Below are 15,778 nucleotides of genomic sequence, written 5' to 3'. Positions count from 1 at the left end.
CTAGGCTGCTCCAAAAGTCATGACCGACTCTTCAAGACCTTGTATTAGGCAACAGATTCTTAGACTTTACACCGAAAACAAGAACCACAAAGGGAAAAATAGATAAACTGGATTTCATCCAAATTAAAAACTTCTGTATATCAAAGGTGAAAAGACAACCTACCGAACAGGAAAAAATACTGGAAACAAAATATCTGATCAGAATATATAAAGAATATTCTGCATATATAAAGAACTCCTACAAGTCAACCACAGAAAGACAAAACAACCAAGTAAAAACTGGGCAAAAGACTGGAATAGACATTTCTCCAAAGAAGATATGCAAATAACCAAAAAGCACATGACAAGATGCTTAACATCATTAGCCATTAGGGAAATGTAAATCAAAGCCACAATGAGATACCACTTCATAACCATAAGAATGGCTAATATTTAAAAAAATGGAAAATAACAAATGGTATAGATGCAGAAAAATAGGAACCCTCATATATTCATGACGGGAATGTAAACTGGTACAGCCACTGTGTAAAACAGTTTGGTGGCCCCTCAAAAAGGTAAACATAGAACTATCATATGACCTAGTAATTCCACTTCTAGGTATATGCCCAAAAGAATTGAAAACAGGGACATGAACAGATATTTGTACACCAGTGTTCACAACAGCATTATTCACAATTGCCAAAAGGTGGAAGCAACCCAAATGTCCATCAACAGATGAATGGATAAATAAAATGTAGTATATACACACAATGGACTATTATTCAACTATAAAAAGTTACAAAATTCTGATACATGCCACAACATGGATGAACCCTGAAGACATCATGCTGAGTGAAATAAGCCAGCAAAAGGAAAGATATTGTATGAGTCCACTTATATGAAATAACTAGAATATTCAAATTCATAGAGACAAAAAGTAGATTACAGGTTACCAGGCCCCAAGGAGAGACACTGGAGAGTAATGCTTAATGGATACAGAGTTTCTTTTTGGGGTGACAGAAACATTTTCGTAACAGATGGTGGTGACAGTAGCACAATATTGTGAATATAATTAATGCCACTGAATTGTACGCTTGAAGGTGGTTAAAATGGGAAATGTTATGTTATATATGTTACCACAATTAAAAAAGAAATGTTATGGCCAACAGAAACTTGGGCCACAGAAACAACTTATTGATGTTTTCAGCCATTAAATTTTGTGATAATTTTTTTAAGCAGCAATAGATGACTAACACAATTAGCCTTCCTTTTGGAAAAAAAAATTGCACTAGGTTTGAGGAGCATCTCAATCTATCTTTAGTGACCCTGAAGATATCCTGCTGATATCTCCTGCTTCAGGGAATGTAACTGACGGACAGCCCACCTGCTGGGCTCTGAACACAGCACGCATCACACCGAGGCCACTCTTTCCACAGCATTCTCTCAGGCCCATTTTGGCGAGACACAGGTTCCTTTGATGGGTGACTGGTTTGCAGAATCCCCATTGGTCTGGCCAATAATTTCCTTACAGCCAGGCTGCAGTCAGAGACTATGCTTACCCAGCTCTCTTTTCTTCCCCCTTTCCTTCCCAAGAGACTCAGCCAGTTTGAGGACACATTAATATTAGCTTTGGTATTTCCTTAACTGCATTCAGCCAAGCATTGACACCTGGTTGCATTTCTTTCCCTGGCAGGAAGAACTGAAGTGGTCCCTGCTGAGCTAGACCTGGCCTTGGAACCAGCAGTTGAGTTGACCAAATTCAGCTGGACCTGGATGGTAGGTGGCTTGCCAGTTCTGACCCCTGACATCCCTGTTCTCACCACTACTGCTTTCCTTCTCTTTCCAAATCTACTGAATCAGTGTCTAAACTGATATCTCTGTATCTATCCAGACTCAGTTCCTCAAATGCATCCTAAAAAATTCCCAACATGGCAGCATGGCAGCCTCTCAAATCCAAACTCCTCAGCAAAGTCCTGTCCCACCATTCCAATTGATCTTCCACCTTATTTCGTATACCCACAACACCAAGCACAGTCTCAATAACTCACTAAGTGTTTTCTGCACACACGTTTGTGTGTTTCAAGCCCTCCGTTGGGAATGCTTTTCTTCCAACACTTTACCGTGGAGGCTCCTACACACCTGTTGAGAGCCAGTTCTGCGGGACACTGTTATCGAGTTCTGACTTGGCGGGCCTGGGCCAGGGGAACTGATCAGCCCCTAGGAAAGGTAGTGGGGCACGGGTGGTTGCGCCCTCCACGGCCCCCTGGGCCTGAGAAAGTGGAGCCGAATGCAGGCCCCATTTCCTCACCCCAAAGTAAAAACCATTGGGGAGGGCTTGCCGGAGAAAACCGCCCCCTTTACCTTGCCCACCCACTCCCCGTTACCGGAGCAACTCCCGCCCCTTTTCAATCAACCTCCGCGCCCTCTCAGAACCAATCCAAGCCTTTAACCCTTACAGCTACCCCGCCCTCTAAATGCCCGATATAAGCTTGTACTCTCCCCTAATAAACTCTCTTGGTTTTCATCATCCTAAAAGAAACGTGTCCCGCCTGTTCCTTTCTCGCCGCCCTCCATACTTGCACGCCTCCCGCCGGGGACCTGGCCAAGTCCCCCGCCTCGCCCTCGCCTCCGGGAAAGAGCCCCCGCCGCCGGTACCCTCGGAGCAATCCTGGGAGCCTAGGATTTAGCAACCGGCCGCCACCCTCCCCCAGACGAATCAACTGCGACCGCACAGTTCCTCCATCTCCTCTTCTGTGCCCCTTGCCCTGCCTGGGGCAGACAGATACTCATCATTCCCCATTACCTGTCTGTCTCCCACTCGAATGTGTGGTGACTGTTGTGGACTGAATCATGGCCCACAAAAGGCAGGGTCAATTCCCAGCTTCTGGTCCTGTGGTGTGAACCCATCGTAAATAGGACCTTTGAAGATGTTATCAGTTAAGGTGTAGCCTAAACTGAATGAGGGCAGGCCTTAATCCTTTACAGCTGAAGTCCTTAATAAGAAAAGGAAATTGGACGTGGAAGGAGAAAGCCACAGGGGAAAAATCAGGAAGCAGGAAGTCAAAGAAACCTGGAGGAGAAAGATGTCACTATGCACTGCCATGTGACAGAAAAGCCGAGGACCAAGGATCACCAGCAGACAGCCCCAGAATGACAGTCTTCTGGGACAAAGCATTGTATTGACCTGCTGACACCTCAATTTTGGACTTCTCCTTGTCTCAAAACCATGAACCAATAAATTCTCATTGTTTAAAACAACCCATTGCATGGTGTTTGTTTTAGCAGTCAGGAAACCAAGACATTGACCTAATAAATGCCACCTGCTTACTCCTGATCTTCTGTCTTGACTACCTGGGTGCCTGCCCTCCTGATGGTTTTGACCTCTCCTTCCTAACCGATCCCTGTCTGCCAAGGTTTCCTATCCACTGGGAGTTTCCTGCCTCACTTCTAGGGATTTTCTCTATATCTTGATCCACTAGTGCTTCCAAATCAGCAATAGCTTTCAGCTCCATACAGGACTGCTCATGATCTTGCTCTGGCAGAAGAGTTTTAGCTTTGTGTTGGCTCCACACCTCCCCCATCTCCAAATCAGAAGTAGGGCAGATTTTTTGTTTTTTGATTAATGGATAGATCAAATCTCTTACTTCATTCTCAAATACCTTAGTTATGGTGCATTTATCTAATGCTTTAAAATATTGCAAATACTTTCACATTCACCTTTTGTTGTTGTTGTTGTTGGATCTTTACTCTCGCTCCCCAGGACATTCATAGACAAATATTTTCCCCATTTTAGAGATAAGGAAATATTCCCCTTTTCATTACAGCACAGAAACTTTATTACAGATCACTCTCTGGCATTTTTTCCCCTTGATTTCAAAATAACTACGTAAATATTCAATAGCTTTGATCTTCAATAATGACCATTTTAAGCATCTAGAAAAGGAAATGACCAAGAGGGAAAAAATTTGGTCCTGTTTTGACTAATTTGTAACAACTCACATTGTTTCATTTTTCTTAGTGTGGAACCACATTTTTCTTAGGGATTGCATGTGGATCCAGGATTTGGGATCAGCTTGCTTTCAAAGCCCTCTAATTTCTAACAGCTACTTTATTCCCTAACCCTGCCACAGTGAAATTTTGTAGCAATTGTATAACAATTGAGTAACATCTGAAAAGTGTGACACCTTTCTCCAACTGTCCATTTTTTTTGAAAAACAATGAGTGAGGGGTATTTTCCCTACAATGAGTAGGGAATTAATCATGCTTCTTGTACTGGAGAAGAGCAAATGCTGTAAAAAACAAACAAACAAACAAACAAACAAACGCCAAAGTTCTTGGTAGGGGGAACAGAGTGTAGGTGTGGATGTACCCAAAAGGAAACCAAGATCCTCAAGGGGCAAAATCTCCACGAGCCTCAGAAACTGTCCTCATTTCTTTCAACATCCAATTCAAGCCCCGCTTCATTTACATATCTTCACTTTCTCATCCTCCTTTAAACATCTCCATGTTTTATAATCTGCACCATTTGTATTTCACTTAACACTTCCAAATTTGTGTGGTTATATAAGCACATCCTGAGGATATATGGTGTGCTGGTTTGAATCTATTATGTCCCCCACAAAAGCCATGTTCTTTAATGCAATCTTGTGGGGGCAGACTTAATATTCATTTGATTAGGGTGGAAACTTTTGATTAAATGTTTCCATGGAGATGTGATCCACCCAGCTGTAGGTGAGACCTTTTCATTAGATCATTTCCATGGAGGTGTGACCACACCCATCCAGTGATTAATTCACTGGAGTCCTTTAAGAGAGCTCACGGAGAGGAGAAGCTCAGAGAAGCTGAGAGAGACATTTTGGAGAGAAGCTAAGATATGTAATCCAGAGTTTTCCCCCAGGAGAAGCGAAGAGCTGATGTAGATCTGGACACTTGGAGATGCAGACAGAAGGACATTTGGAGATGCTAAACTAAGAGATGAGGTCCGGGGTTTGCCCTGGAGAAGCTAAGAGAGGACCCCTAAACGCTTAGAGACAAATGCCCCAGGAGAACCAAGCAGAGAGCTAAGAAAAGCTAAGAGGGACAGAAGCCCAGAGACATTTTGGAGAAAGCCATTTTGAAATGCAACCTGGGAGCAAAGGATCAGCAGATGCCAGTCACGTGCTTCCCAGCTGACAGAGGTGTTCTGGGCGCCATTGGCCTTCCTTCAGTGAAGGTATCCTCTTGTTGATGCCTTGGTTTGGACACTTTTATGGCCTTAGAACTGCAAATTTGTAATGTAATAAATCCCCTTTATAAAAGCCAATCCATTTCTGGTATTTTGTATAACAGCAGCTTCAGCAAACTGGAACATATGGTCTGTCTTCTAGACAGACGTTAGCCAGAAAATTACCCACAGAGTTGGGGTAAAGTAGGGGCTGGGGCCATGTAAGAAAAATGAAACCCATTTAAAAATCCTCGTATTCCTGTTCTGAGCTCACAGGAGGCCATGGATAAATACTGGCTGAAGCAGACTGAGAGACACTTACTTCGAGGGCCTCGTCGGGTCATCGTGCTCAGGAGGTGAGCCTCGTGCTCTCCCTGCACGGGTTCCAGGGGCTCTCCCTGCAGGGGTTCCTGCTGCTTGCTGGTATGGGGTTTTTCCGACACCATTTCCTTGGGGCCAGCTGGCAGAGGCTGTAGGCAGAGGGTTACAGGTGTAGTGACTCCCAAGCTTCACTTCAGTTCTCTCAGTTCCCATCCTGGGAAGGGGTGGGTCAGTCAGCGAGGGGACAGGCCCTATTGCTCACACCACAAACCCTGGCCCCTGTCACCTGGCTTGCTATGGAAGCCCCCAGGGAAGTGGTGTGGGCCCCAAGTTTCTCTAGGAAGTTTCTTGTGAAATTGTAAGGCATCCCCAAGCGAAATGAATATTTTCACTTTTTCTAGGTAAAATGTGTAGAGCTCTGCAGAAATTTGGGGATAATCAATTAATTACTTCTTAACAACAAATAGATTGGAAACACTTGCTAAAGTGTCACTGGATAACCTGGGGCTGGGCATATGTTGAGTCCACACCCTTGGGGTGCTCCCAAGAATAGCCTCTGGTTCCTTCCCAAAGCTCTCAGAGAAAGATCTGTCTGTCCTGGAGGCCAGTCAGGGAAACAGAATTGGCAGTGGAGTGACGGCTGCCTTTGGGGCACACAGATGAGGGCTTGCTTCTAAATTCAGATTTAATGCAGGACTTTGGGCAAATTACCTAACTTCTTAGGTCATGGTTAAAAGAAGGAAAAAAGGGATGTTACTATGTATCAGGCATTGTGCAAAGCATAGAGATTCTGATTCAACCCACCTGAGCTAGACCTGGGGCACCTTATTTAAAAAAAAAAAAAATGCCCTGTGTGATCAGAATTGTAACTGGGTGAGAAATGCTAATCTAGATTCCTATAAAACCCCAAACAACTATGCCCCATTGTCTATGTCCGTGACCAACAGGGCTTTTGCGAGGGTTGAATTAATAAGGTGATGCCTCTGTGCCTTGCCTGACACATAAATGCCCAGTAATTGAGAGCTCATTCCCTTCTCCATCCCGGTCCCTTTCCCCTGTTCAGTCCAAGCTCCACACCAGCCCTGGCCCTGGTCACCCACTGCTCCCCGCAGCGGCACTTGAGCTACAGCCAAGCTGGCATTTCTTCGGGTAAAGGGCAAGCCTTAAGCCCTGGACACTTTCCATCTGCACTGGTTCATTTGCAGCTTCAGTGGGGCTCCTAATCCTGGCTGCAGAATTGCTGCCTCCACAGGAAGGGGTTAAAATTCTGGGCGTTGTGGCTGCCTGGGGTGTCTCCCATTCTCCGAGTGGAGATCTTTGGGACCCCACCCACGTGGCTGGACAGCACCACCCCGTGCCCTGGGCCCCGCCCTGGCCACCCTCAGATTCACCCACCCAGCCTGCAGGGAAGGCAGGAGGCAGCTCAGTGGGCGAGAGGGGCAGAGGGGGACTTTCTTCCTGGCCTTGGGCTCTTCCCGGCCTCTGCCCACCTCCCTGGGCACCCCCTCTCCTGGCAGCCCCACCACTGTCTGCCAGCTCAAAATGGCGCTTCCTCCCCTCCCTCTCCTCCCCGCCCCTTCCCGGCTGGCTTCCCGAGTGTTCCAAGCAAATCGCCCCTCTCCAAGGTCCCAAGTGCCTCCCTTCTCAGAGCACAACTCAAGACCAAGGGGATTTGTCTTGATTTACCTTGCACGGGGGAAGCTCGCCGTGGAGAAGGGCTGGAGCTGCCAGCAGGCGGGAGACTGGAACTGGGCCTGGGGCTGGGAGTCACTGAAAGAGCGAGTTCCCCAGGATCTGTAATCCTGCACTGCCATCTACCGCCCGTCTCGGTCCAGGGCTGTCCGTGGCAATGCCAAGACCATCATTTCTAGATTTCTCTCTCAGAAGACTCGAGAGTCCTCAGAGGAAAAAAGTACTGGCCACAGCCTGATTGTGAGAATCATGCATAAGCCCCCAAATGTCCACCCTCATCCCTGCTGTAAGTCAGCCCCCACGTGAGGGATGCTTCCCGTCCTGGATTCTGTGCAGCACCCCCGTGGGTGAGACTGGGCACACTCACAGGTTTCTTGCACTCCCTACCTGTTTCATCCTTTTTTGTCTTTGCATCTTCGAGTTCTTCTTTTTACTTCCCACGTGGGCATCCTCATCATTTTCAATGAACTCCTTTGTGAAAATGCAAATGGGAGAGTTGACACCTGGTGCTGTATGTTTGTGGGTAAGCTAGGAAAGACTCTTAAGAGAGAAAGAGGGGTGTGGTTTTCAGATGCTAAAATTAAATAGCCATTTTGGCCCTGTGCCCCCATTTGCTCCAGTTGAGTGCGAGTTAAGGGGCAGTGTCCTGTAATGTTATCCAAGCGACCTCCGTCATCTGCTTCTCTCAGGATAGACATGTTCTTGAAAAGTTGTACCCAAATTGAAATATTGCAAATGAGGTGGTCTTAGGGCTTCCATTGTTCCAGGTCCCCATTTAGTCATAAAGCATTTATTGGGCACCTGCTGCATTTTGAGCCCTGGTGCCACAGAGATGAAGGCAACATGCTTCCAGCCCTTGGAAGTAAGAACCTAAGGAGGGGCCAGGACTGACTTGCTGATAAAAAATGGAAGAGCCGTAGCACAGAAGATGGCATCAGGATCAAACTCGGGGTTTCCCATCTCTGCTCCCCAGCGTTACTACCAGGGAAGGAATAATGAAGATAGACAATTAAATTCCCAAAGAAATTTTGATTTAAAGGGAATCTAGCACATCTTTTGGAAAAGGTTAAAATCCTTTTACAGGACAAACTTTGCTTTCTTTTTTCCATGTTATGTTTCCTTAATTTTTAGTCTTAAAATATTAGAGCTGAAAACTCCTACGTTTTTAAAGCTGTAAAGTTTCCTAGTCAGAGCTTTTCAAATTGGGCCCAAGCACCTCTGGGTGTACAAGAACACTCTCTCCCTGGTACACCAATTTTGTTAATAAATTTGAGGGAAATTTTTATTTTTATTTTGAAACAAACTTGGGGGCCAAAGCAGAAGGTGTGTGGGTTTTAACGATATGATAGACAATTTCAGAGAAATGCCATGCAGGCTACAGGGCTAGGCCGGAGCAGACTTCACTTCTCTTGGCCATTTGGGTTTGAGAAGACATGCACCCCAGTTACAGGGGAGCAAACTGAGGTCTGAACCAGAGAATGGACTTGGTTTGGGTGCTGCATGGGTTTGTGTGACATGGTGTCCCTGACCTACCCTCTGAACATAATCCCATCCTCACTCTGGCCTCTTTCTTCCGGGCCCAGGTAGATAGGTAGGTAGAGTTCTTAACTCAGGAATTCACCCAGTTAGATTATAAAGTGATGACAATATTGAGGTTCAGTGTGGTTCTTAGTTCAAATCTAAGTTCTTATTGTCTAGGAAGGACTTGTGGGGAATCTAGGCCATCTTTTGTTTTCCAACAAATGTTTTGATCCTCAATCAATGGAAATTGTCCAGTAGGACAACAAAGACATACAGAACGTAAACCCCACGAGGGCAGAAGGTTTTATCTGTCTTGTTCACTGCTGTATCTCCAAGGATTAGAACAATGCCTGGCACAATAAATTTTTTTTTTTTCATGAATGAATAAGCAAATGTAGATTTATGTGGTTTCTCAGTACTTGAGATCCTGCTTAAAGTTAATTTGCATGGTTTTATCTGGGTAGTGAGTTATTTTCCGGACTTTTTGAATGTCGTCTCCGTTTCTGCCTTTCTCAAGGCCATGAGCCCTTGAGCCCGTGAGCAAGGATTGAACGCAATACTCTCACCTATGTTGGGTGTTGTACAGTCAGACTGTATTGGGCTATATTATGGACCTGTTTTGGTCTAGACAGTGCTTTAGTGATTTTTTTTTACGTTCAATGAGTCAGAAACTGCAGGACTCCATGAGACAGAAAATGGCCCAAGGATTTTATTAGCCAGTATAGTCTACAATTGTTTCCTTCATTCAGAACATTAATTTCTAAAGAACTGCTGTGTATCAGAATTCATGAAAGGATAACAAAGGCAGCTTCAGTGCATCTTGGTAGAAGGTAAGACCCTAGAATGCCTGCAGTGCTGTGTTTCCCTTATTATCCTCTCCCCTTCTCCACCATGTACCTGATAGGGCACCCTCTGCATGCACTAGGTTGCAATAAATGCTTGTTGCTGGGCTATCTTCCTCCCTCATAGATGTGTGTGGCATGAGCAGGCACACACAGGCACATCCCAAGTGAGCACCTGAGCAACCACTTACCTCTGTAATGATGTTTACTTTTTCTTCCTTGGGATTCATTTTGTCTATGAAGGATCCCTGATGGGAAAAGAACAATGAAGAAGTCAGACATCTTGAAATCAACAAAACATCCTTCTTCTTGCTATTGATCAATGTGATGGTGACCTGGATGGATAGCGAAGTGTTTGAGTTGAGCTGACTTTGCATTCACAAAGGAGATATTCTCGTGGATCTCAAGCTTGGTGGAAATGAGCACAACTACAAAAGAAAGGACATCAGATCCCTCTCTCCCCAGGAGCCTGGCTTTACTGTTCAGCAAGTTGGGGCACAAAAGAGTTCTGCCCTCGTAGTCAGATGACCTTGGTTGTTTTCCCAGCTCCTAAAAGGACTATTTCACAGCTTCTCCTGTTTGACTATTTCAAACCTCTGCCCTTCCAACCCTTCCCACCATCTGCACATGATTTTGCTTTCCATTTGACTGAGCAAATGGATGAAACCAGAGAGAGCTTCCATATCTCTCACCTCCCCATCCACTCACCCCACTGCATCCTACCATCCCTCTGCCTCCACTTGCCTCTCTGAACCGTCCCTGCCCTGGGCTAGGCAAGCTCCTCTTTGTCCATGGGACCCTATCGCCTCCTTTCTTCCAGGGCATTGCCCCTGACAATTTCCCACCTTACATCTGGATCATCATTTCTTCCCTCTTTGCTGCTTCTTTTCCATCAGTGTAAAAAGTGCTGTAATTTGTCCCTTCCTTAAAGAAAGTCTTCTTGACATCACTTCTTTCCAGCTATGGCCCAATTTTTCTATCCTTTATAGGAAAACTCCTCAGAAACATTTCCTCTTTTCCCAATCTGACCCCGAAACTTCTTGCCAGAGTCTCCAATGACCCCTACATTGCACATTTAATGATCAATCCTCAGTTCTCAACTTATTGACCCACGAGTGGCATTTAGTGCAATCGATCACTGTCTTCTTGACATATTTTCTTTACTTGGCTTCCAGGACACATTCTCTCCTATGTTTCCTCCTACCCACTGGCTGTCCCATCTTGGACTCCTTTGCTAGTTTCTCCTCATCACCCCCTCTCCTAACCATCAATGTGGGAGCCCAGGGCACATTCTTGCCTCTACTAGTTCTGCATGACCTTGTCCCTTCTCTTGGCTTTAAATACCACCCATATGCTGATAGTTATGTGCTCCAGAAATACATGCTGCTAAGCTTAATCCATTCCCATGGGTGTGAACTCATTGTAGATAGGACCTTTGACGGGGCTACTTCAGTTAATGTGTGACCCGCCTCAATCAGGATAGGTCTTAATCCTATTACTGAAGGCCTTATGGAGAAGGCCACAGACAGAAAAGCCATGGGGAGCAGCTGGAAGTTGTAAATCAATGGAGCCAGGAAGAGAAAGGAAAAGATGCCACCATTTGCATTGGCTTGTGATGGAAAAGCCAAGGAACTCCAAGGATCGCCGGCAGCCAGCCCCAGAATGCCACAGTCTTTAGGGAGAGAGAATCGCCTTGCTGATGCCTCAATTTTGGACTTCTCCTAGCCTCAAAACCATAAGCCAATAAATTCTCTTTTTTTAAAGCCATCCCATTGTATGGCATTTGTTTTAGCAGCTAGGAAACTAAAACACTTCCCAATTTATATTCTGGGCCCCGATTTCTCCCAGAACTCTAGACTTGCTCAATTGTCAGGCGGGCATCTTCATTTGGATTAACATGTCCCAAACAAAACTCCTTGCCTTTACCACTGAACCCGCTTCTCCTGCAACCTGCCTTGTTGCAATAAATAGAATCCATTTGGCTCTGGCCAGCAAACTTGAAGTCATTCTTGCCCGTCTCTGACTCTCCAGGACACACTCCATCCAGGCGCTCAAGATTCCTGCCAGCTTTACCTTCAAATTATAGTTGGAATCCAACCATTTCTCAACACCTCCACTGTTAGCATCTTCATCAAACACTATCGTCTCTCCCAAGGGCCTCCTAACTTCTCAATTTCCCACCTTCCTCATTTACAGTCTGTTATCTGCATAGAAGCTACAATGCATCTTTTTAAAATTAAAGGAGATCGTGTCACTCCTCTGCTCAAAATTCTTCCCATGACTTCCCGTTGTCACACAGAGTACAATCCAAAAGGCTTTCAATGGCCTACAAGGCCCCATGTGATGTGCACTTGAATCCTCTTAGCTCGGGGCCCTTGCACGTGCCATTCCCTCTGCCTGGAAGTCTCTTTCCCCGATATCTGCAGGCTCTGTCACTTACATCCTTCAAGTCTTTGTTCAAATTTCATTTTATCAGGGAGGTCTTCCCTGACAACTAGCAAGACAGTATAGCCTCTACCCACCCCCTGGCATATCCTAACTACCATACAATTATTTCTTTTTCCATAGAACTATCACCACTCAACAGATATATTAATTTGTTTTCTGCCTGCCCATCCCCATTAGAATATAAGCTATGAGTGGGCAGGGCATTATTTTGTTCATTGTTTACTCCGTAGCATAGAACAACAGCATATAGCAGGCACTCAGAAACTGTTTATGAGGGAATGCATAGAATATTATTTAGTGGCTGCAGGCCTATGGCCACATTCTGGAACCCTTCTTCTCTGGGTTGCTGCGAAATTTAAATGAGAGAATATGTGCAGGGAAGCACAGGGCTGACAAATTACAGGCCCTTCCTTCGTATTCATGGAATCTGAGTTTCCACTGGGTCATTTAAACAGTTCATCTCCAAAGCCCTTGGGGGTTCACTGACCCCGCTGGGGAATTCATGTGTCAAAGGGAAATAAAGTATCTGAAAGTCTGTTGTCATCCCTAGAGAACTCCTCAAAAGATATGAAAAATAGAGAAAGTGAAATGATAAAAGAAAAAAAAAAAACAGTTAAGATTATAAAAGGGTGAGGAGGCAATTCAGAGAGAACTAGGGGATGAGTAATGAAAATTAAATGCCAAAGGACACAGAAGCCCTGTGATAAATAACTTGGGTAATTATGAACAGGAAAAAAACCTATGAAATATTTTCTAGTAAGAAAAGATTTTTCTTTATAGATAAAAAATATATTATATGTGAAAGAAATAGAAGTAGAAAACGAAAAATGTCATGCGTTGATTATTTTCTCCTCATTCTTTCCTGATCATTACCTTTGAATGAATTTCTAAAGATCTCAATTGACATCAAAATTTATTTTTCTGATGAACACTGTGGCTAAGAAAAGACAAATCAATACTGCCAACTTCAAAAGGTAGATTGTCATCACAATATGCATTGAGCACTTGATACATTCCTACTGGTAGCATCAAATTAAGAACTATGATGTATTACAGACTTATTTCATGCTGTCACTAGATACATATTATCTCTAGTCCTCACAATAATCCTTCTAGGTTAGTAGCATGCATCCCAATTTATAAGGAAACCAAGGGACTGATGGGTTGTGATTTGCCTCGAGTTATAGTTATTCAATGTCACATTTAGAATTTGATCCCAGGACTCTGATTCCAAAGCCCTCCTCGATTCTACTCAACATCTCTTTCTTGCTGTTTATTGTTGCTTTTGCAGTGATATCAGTGATGATGCACACTATTCTGGAAATGTACCTTTGTTTCATTGTTTCTCAAGTCCAAATATTTCCACTTAAAAGCTGCCAAGTATTGCATTAGCAGCAAAGGACCCTGCCACTTTAGGTTAACAATTATTTTACTCAGCGCACAAAACCAAAGTACTGACACCTTCATCTGAACAAAGAGGCTGTCCCTGAGGGTTGTCAATGGATTGGAGCAATGCCCAGGGGACCCTGTGACAAACACAGGGAGCCCAGGGAGAACAACCAAGGCATAAGAAAGGGACACCACAGTCTGCAGCGGCTCTCAACGCTGACTGCAAAAAGTAACACATGGGTCACACTCCCGAACAGTCGGAATGTGGGTGGGTGGAAAGAGTGAGTGAGGCCTTTGCAAGACACTATTTGAATCTGGGTTCAGCGCTCAACTCTGTGGGCTGTGGGAGCCTGGAGTAACACCTTCGCCCCTCTGACACACATTTCTCCATCTGAAAAACTGCGATAATCACTGTGACCTAAAGGAGTGATTGTTTTTTAATGGTTGTGTGATAGAATCTGTGCAGGGAAATGCCGAGTACAAACCAGGCTTTCTATATTAGTAGCTTTTATTATTAAGAAAAGGTGATAGCAGGTTCAGGGGAGAACTAGAAGAAAGGAATAGGAAGGGAAAGAAAGAGTTTGAGCTACATAAGAGTCATAACAAGGACGTGAGGTAATATTCGAACCCCTCTTTGCCATCTTGGGTCCCTGCCTTCAACTTCCTGGCTCCAGTAACCAATATATAACCATGCTGGGCCCAAGGAAATTTCTGTTTCTGCTTACGATGCTTCTGGGCCTTCGCCTGCCCTCACAACCATGGGCATCTCCTCTATGTCTATAGTGCCAGGCATTTTCTGTCCCACTCAGATCTCCTGGGTCCTGGAACCCTGGGGAGATGCCAACACACACTTTTTAAATTCATTATCTAATTCTACAAGTCATCCCAGCTGCAGCTTCTCTTAGTATACGGTTAAAGACAAATAGCTTTATAGAATCATTTAAGCAGCTCAATACAACACATATTGCCCTTGAAGAGAAGATATAAATGCCATATTTGAGCAGTGCTATATGATCTATCCTCAGCACATCTCCATGCATCAAGGGCAGGCAACCCCTCCCTGCAATTAATCCTGCTGTGTTCTAAGCGATTTAGCCCTTTTATAAATCTCTCCTGGCACTTAGCTCCTTGTGCTGTTAGTATCTGTTTATAGGTCTGTCTTCCCAGCCTGCTCTGAGTTTCAGACCTGGTCTGATTGATTTTTTTCACACTCAGAATGTAAGCATATTGCCTAGTCCATTGTTGATGCTCAGTAAATATATGAAAGAATGGCTCTTTAAATGCACTACAAGAGATACATATAGTGCGATGTTTCATTTGAATTCATTTGCAGAAAAGGTTATATGAAAATCTAATAACATACGTATATTTTCCATTAGACTTGATTAGCTTTTCACAGCACTCTTTGCAACCGAGGGAAAAAGTTTGACAGCAGCGGATTTTTCTCCAGATCTTTCGGAAAGAGCAGCGATCTCAGCCCTATGGTTCACAGCTTTTTCTGTCTAATATCAAGAAAAGTGAAGCATGCAGTAACTAGTACTTATCCCCTTGTGCCAATTCAAAACCAAAAGCCCCAGAACTGCAACAGGCAGCAAATGTTTCCAGGAGACCAGCTTGCATCAGGATGGTGCGGAAGTCCTGGGAAGGAAGACAGCCTGGGAGGATCTTCCCCATGGGCTGTGATTAGCTGGACTTAAACATTTCCTGCAGACCAGAAACCAGGCAGCAGCTCAGATCCAAGCAGCCCACGTAATGCTCTATGTCCCCATTGCAGAAGGTGAAAAAGCAAATAATGATGAGAACCCCCAAATTTACAATTCATTAAATCCACCTCAGGGTTCCAAGGGAGAGCTGGACTCCAAGCTGGTAACTGAAACCAGGAATGACGTTGTTGCAGCCCTGTTCCGTTAAAAACTGATTTACCTTAAGGAAACTTCCGAAAAGCCCTTTGCAGATTCCGCTTTCTTGGATTAAACGAAAGTGGAGAGTGATGAGAATCCTCGTAAAGGGTCCAAGGGGAAAGCCTGAGTTTTGGGGAGTTCCCCAGGAAGCTGCAGCCACATCTGAGAACAAAAACACCCGCTTAGCAACCCGTTCCTAAGGAAGGTCACTCGCAGTGCCTTTTTTTTTTTTTCCTTTTAAAGTGACAGGTTACTTCTAGTAGTGGGATCAGATAAGCTTGTGAGCAGAGGAGCATAGCTTACCGAAGGACAAAGAGAAAACAATATGGGGAGAAGGAAGGCTGGGCCCTATCTGCTAGGGTCAGTGGGCATTTCTGGGAAAAGACAGACAATGCCTCAGGGTGGGGAGATTTAGAATTATAAAAGAGCAGGGTTGCCTGGGTGGGGGGTGGCAAGGGGAAGTACTTTAGAATACCTGTCAA

General features: G+C 44.6%; 1 protein-coding gene across 3 annotated transcripts in view; it reads right to left on the bottom strand.

The window, feature by feature from the left end:
- The window catches only part of CC2D2A (coiled-coil and C2 domain containing 2A), a 158,562-nt gene extending 143,112 nt beyond the window's left edge, over positions 1–15,450 (bottom strand). For 2 of the 3 annotated variants that reach the window (XM_037829421.1, XM_037829422.1), the window contains exons 1-4: positions 15,319–15,450; positions 9,750–9,806; positions 7,583–7,666; positions 5,505–5,652 (exon numbers count right to left, since the gene is read on the bottom strand). In XM_037829421.1, coding sequence (XP_037685349.1) covers positions 5,505–5,652; positions 7,583–7,666; positions 9,750–9,788 — 271 coding nt within the window. In that variant the 5' untranslated portion in view covers positions 9,789–9,806; positions 15,319–15,450. Of the gene's footprint in view, positions 1–5,504; positions 5,653–7,189; positions 7,251–7,582; positions 7,667–9,749; positions 9,807–15,318 lie in introns of those variants that run through there. The other variant, XM_037829423.1, reaches the window with a different exon arrangement.
- Positions 15,451–15,778: the final 328 nt, after the last annotated feature.

Source organism: Choloepus didactylus, chromosome 3 (genome assembly GCF_015220235.1).
Source record: "Choloepus didactylus isolate mChoDid1 chromosome 3, mChoDid1.pri, whole genome shotgun sequence".
NCBI classification, from domain to species: Eukaryota; Metazoa; Chordata; class Mammalia; order Pilosa; family Megalonychidae; genus Choloepus; species Choloepus didactylus.
Note: the sequence above shows the minus strand (reverse complement) of the source record. Positions and strands in the feature narration are given on the sequence as shown.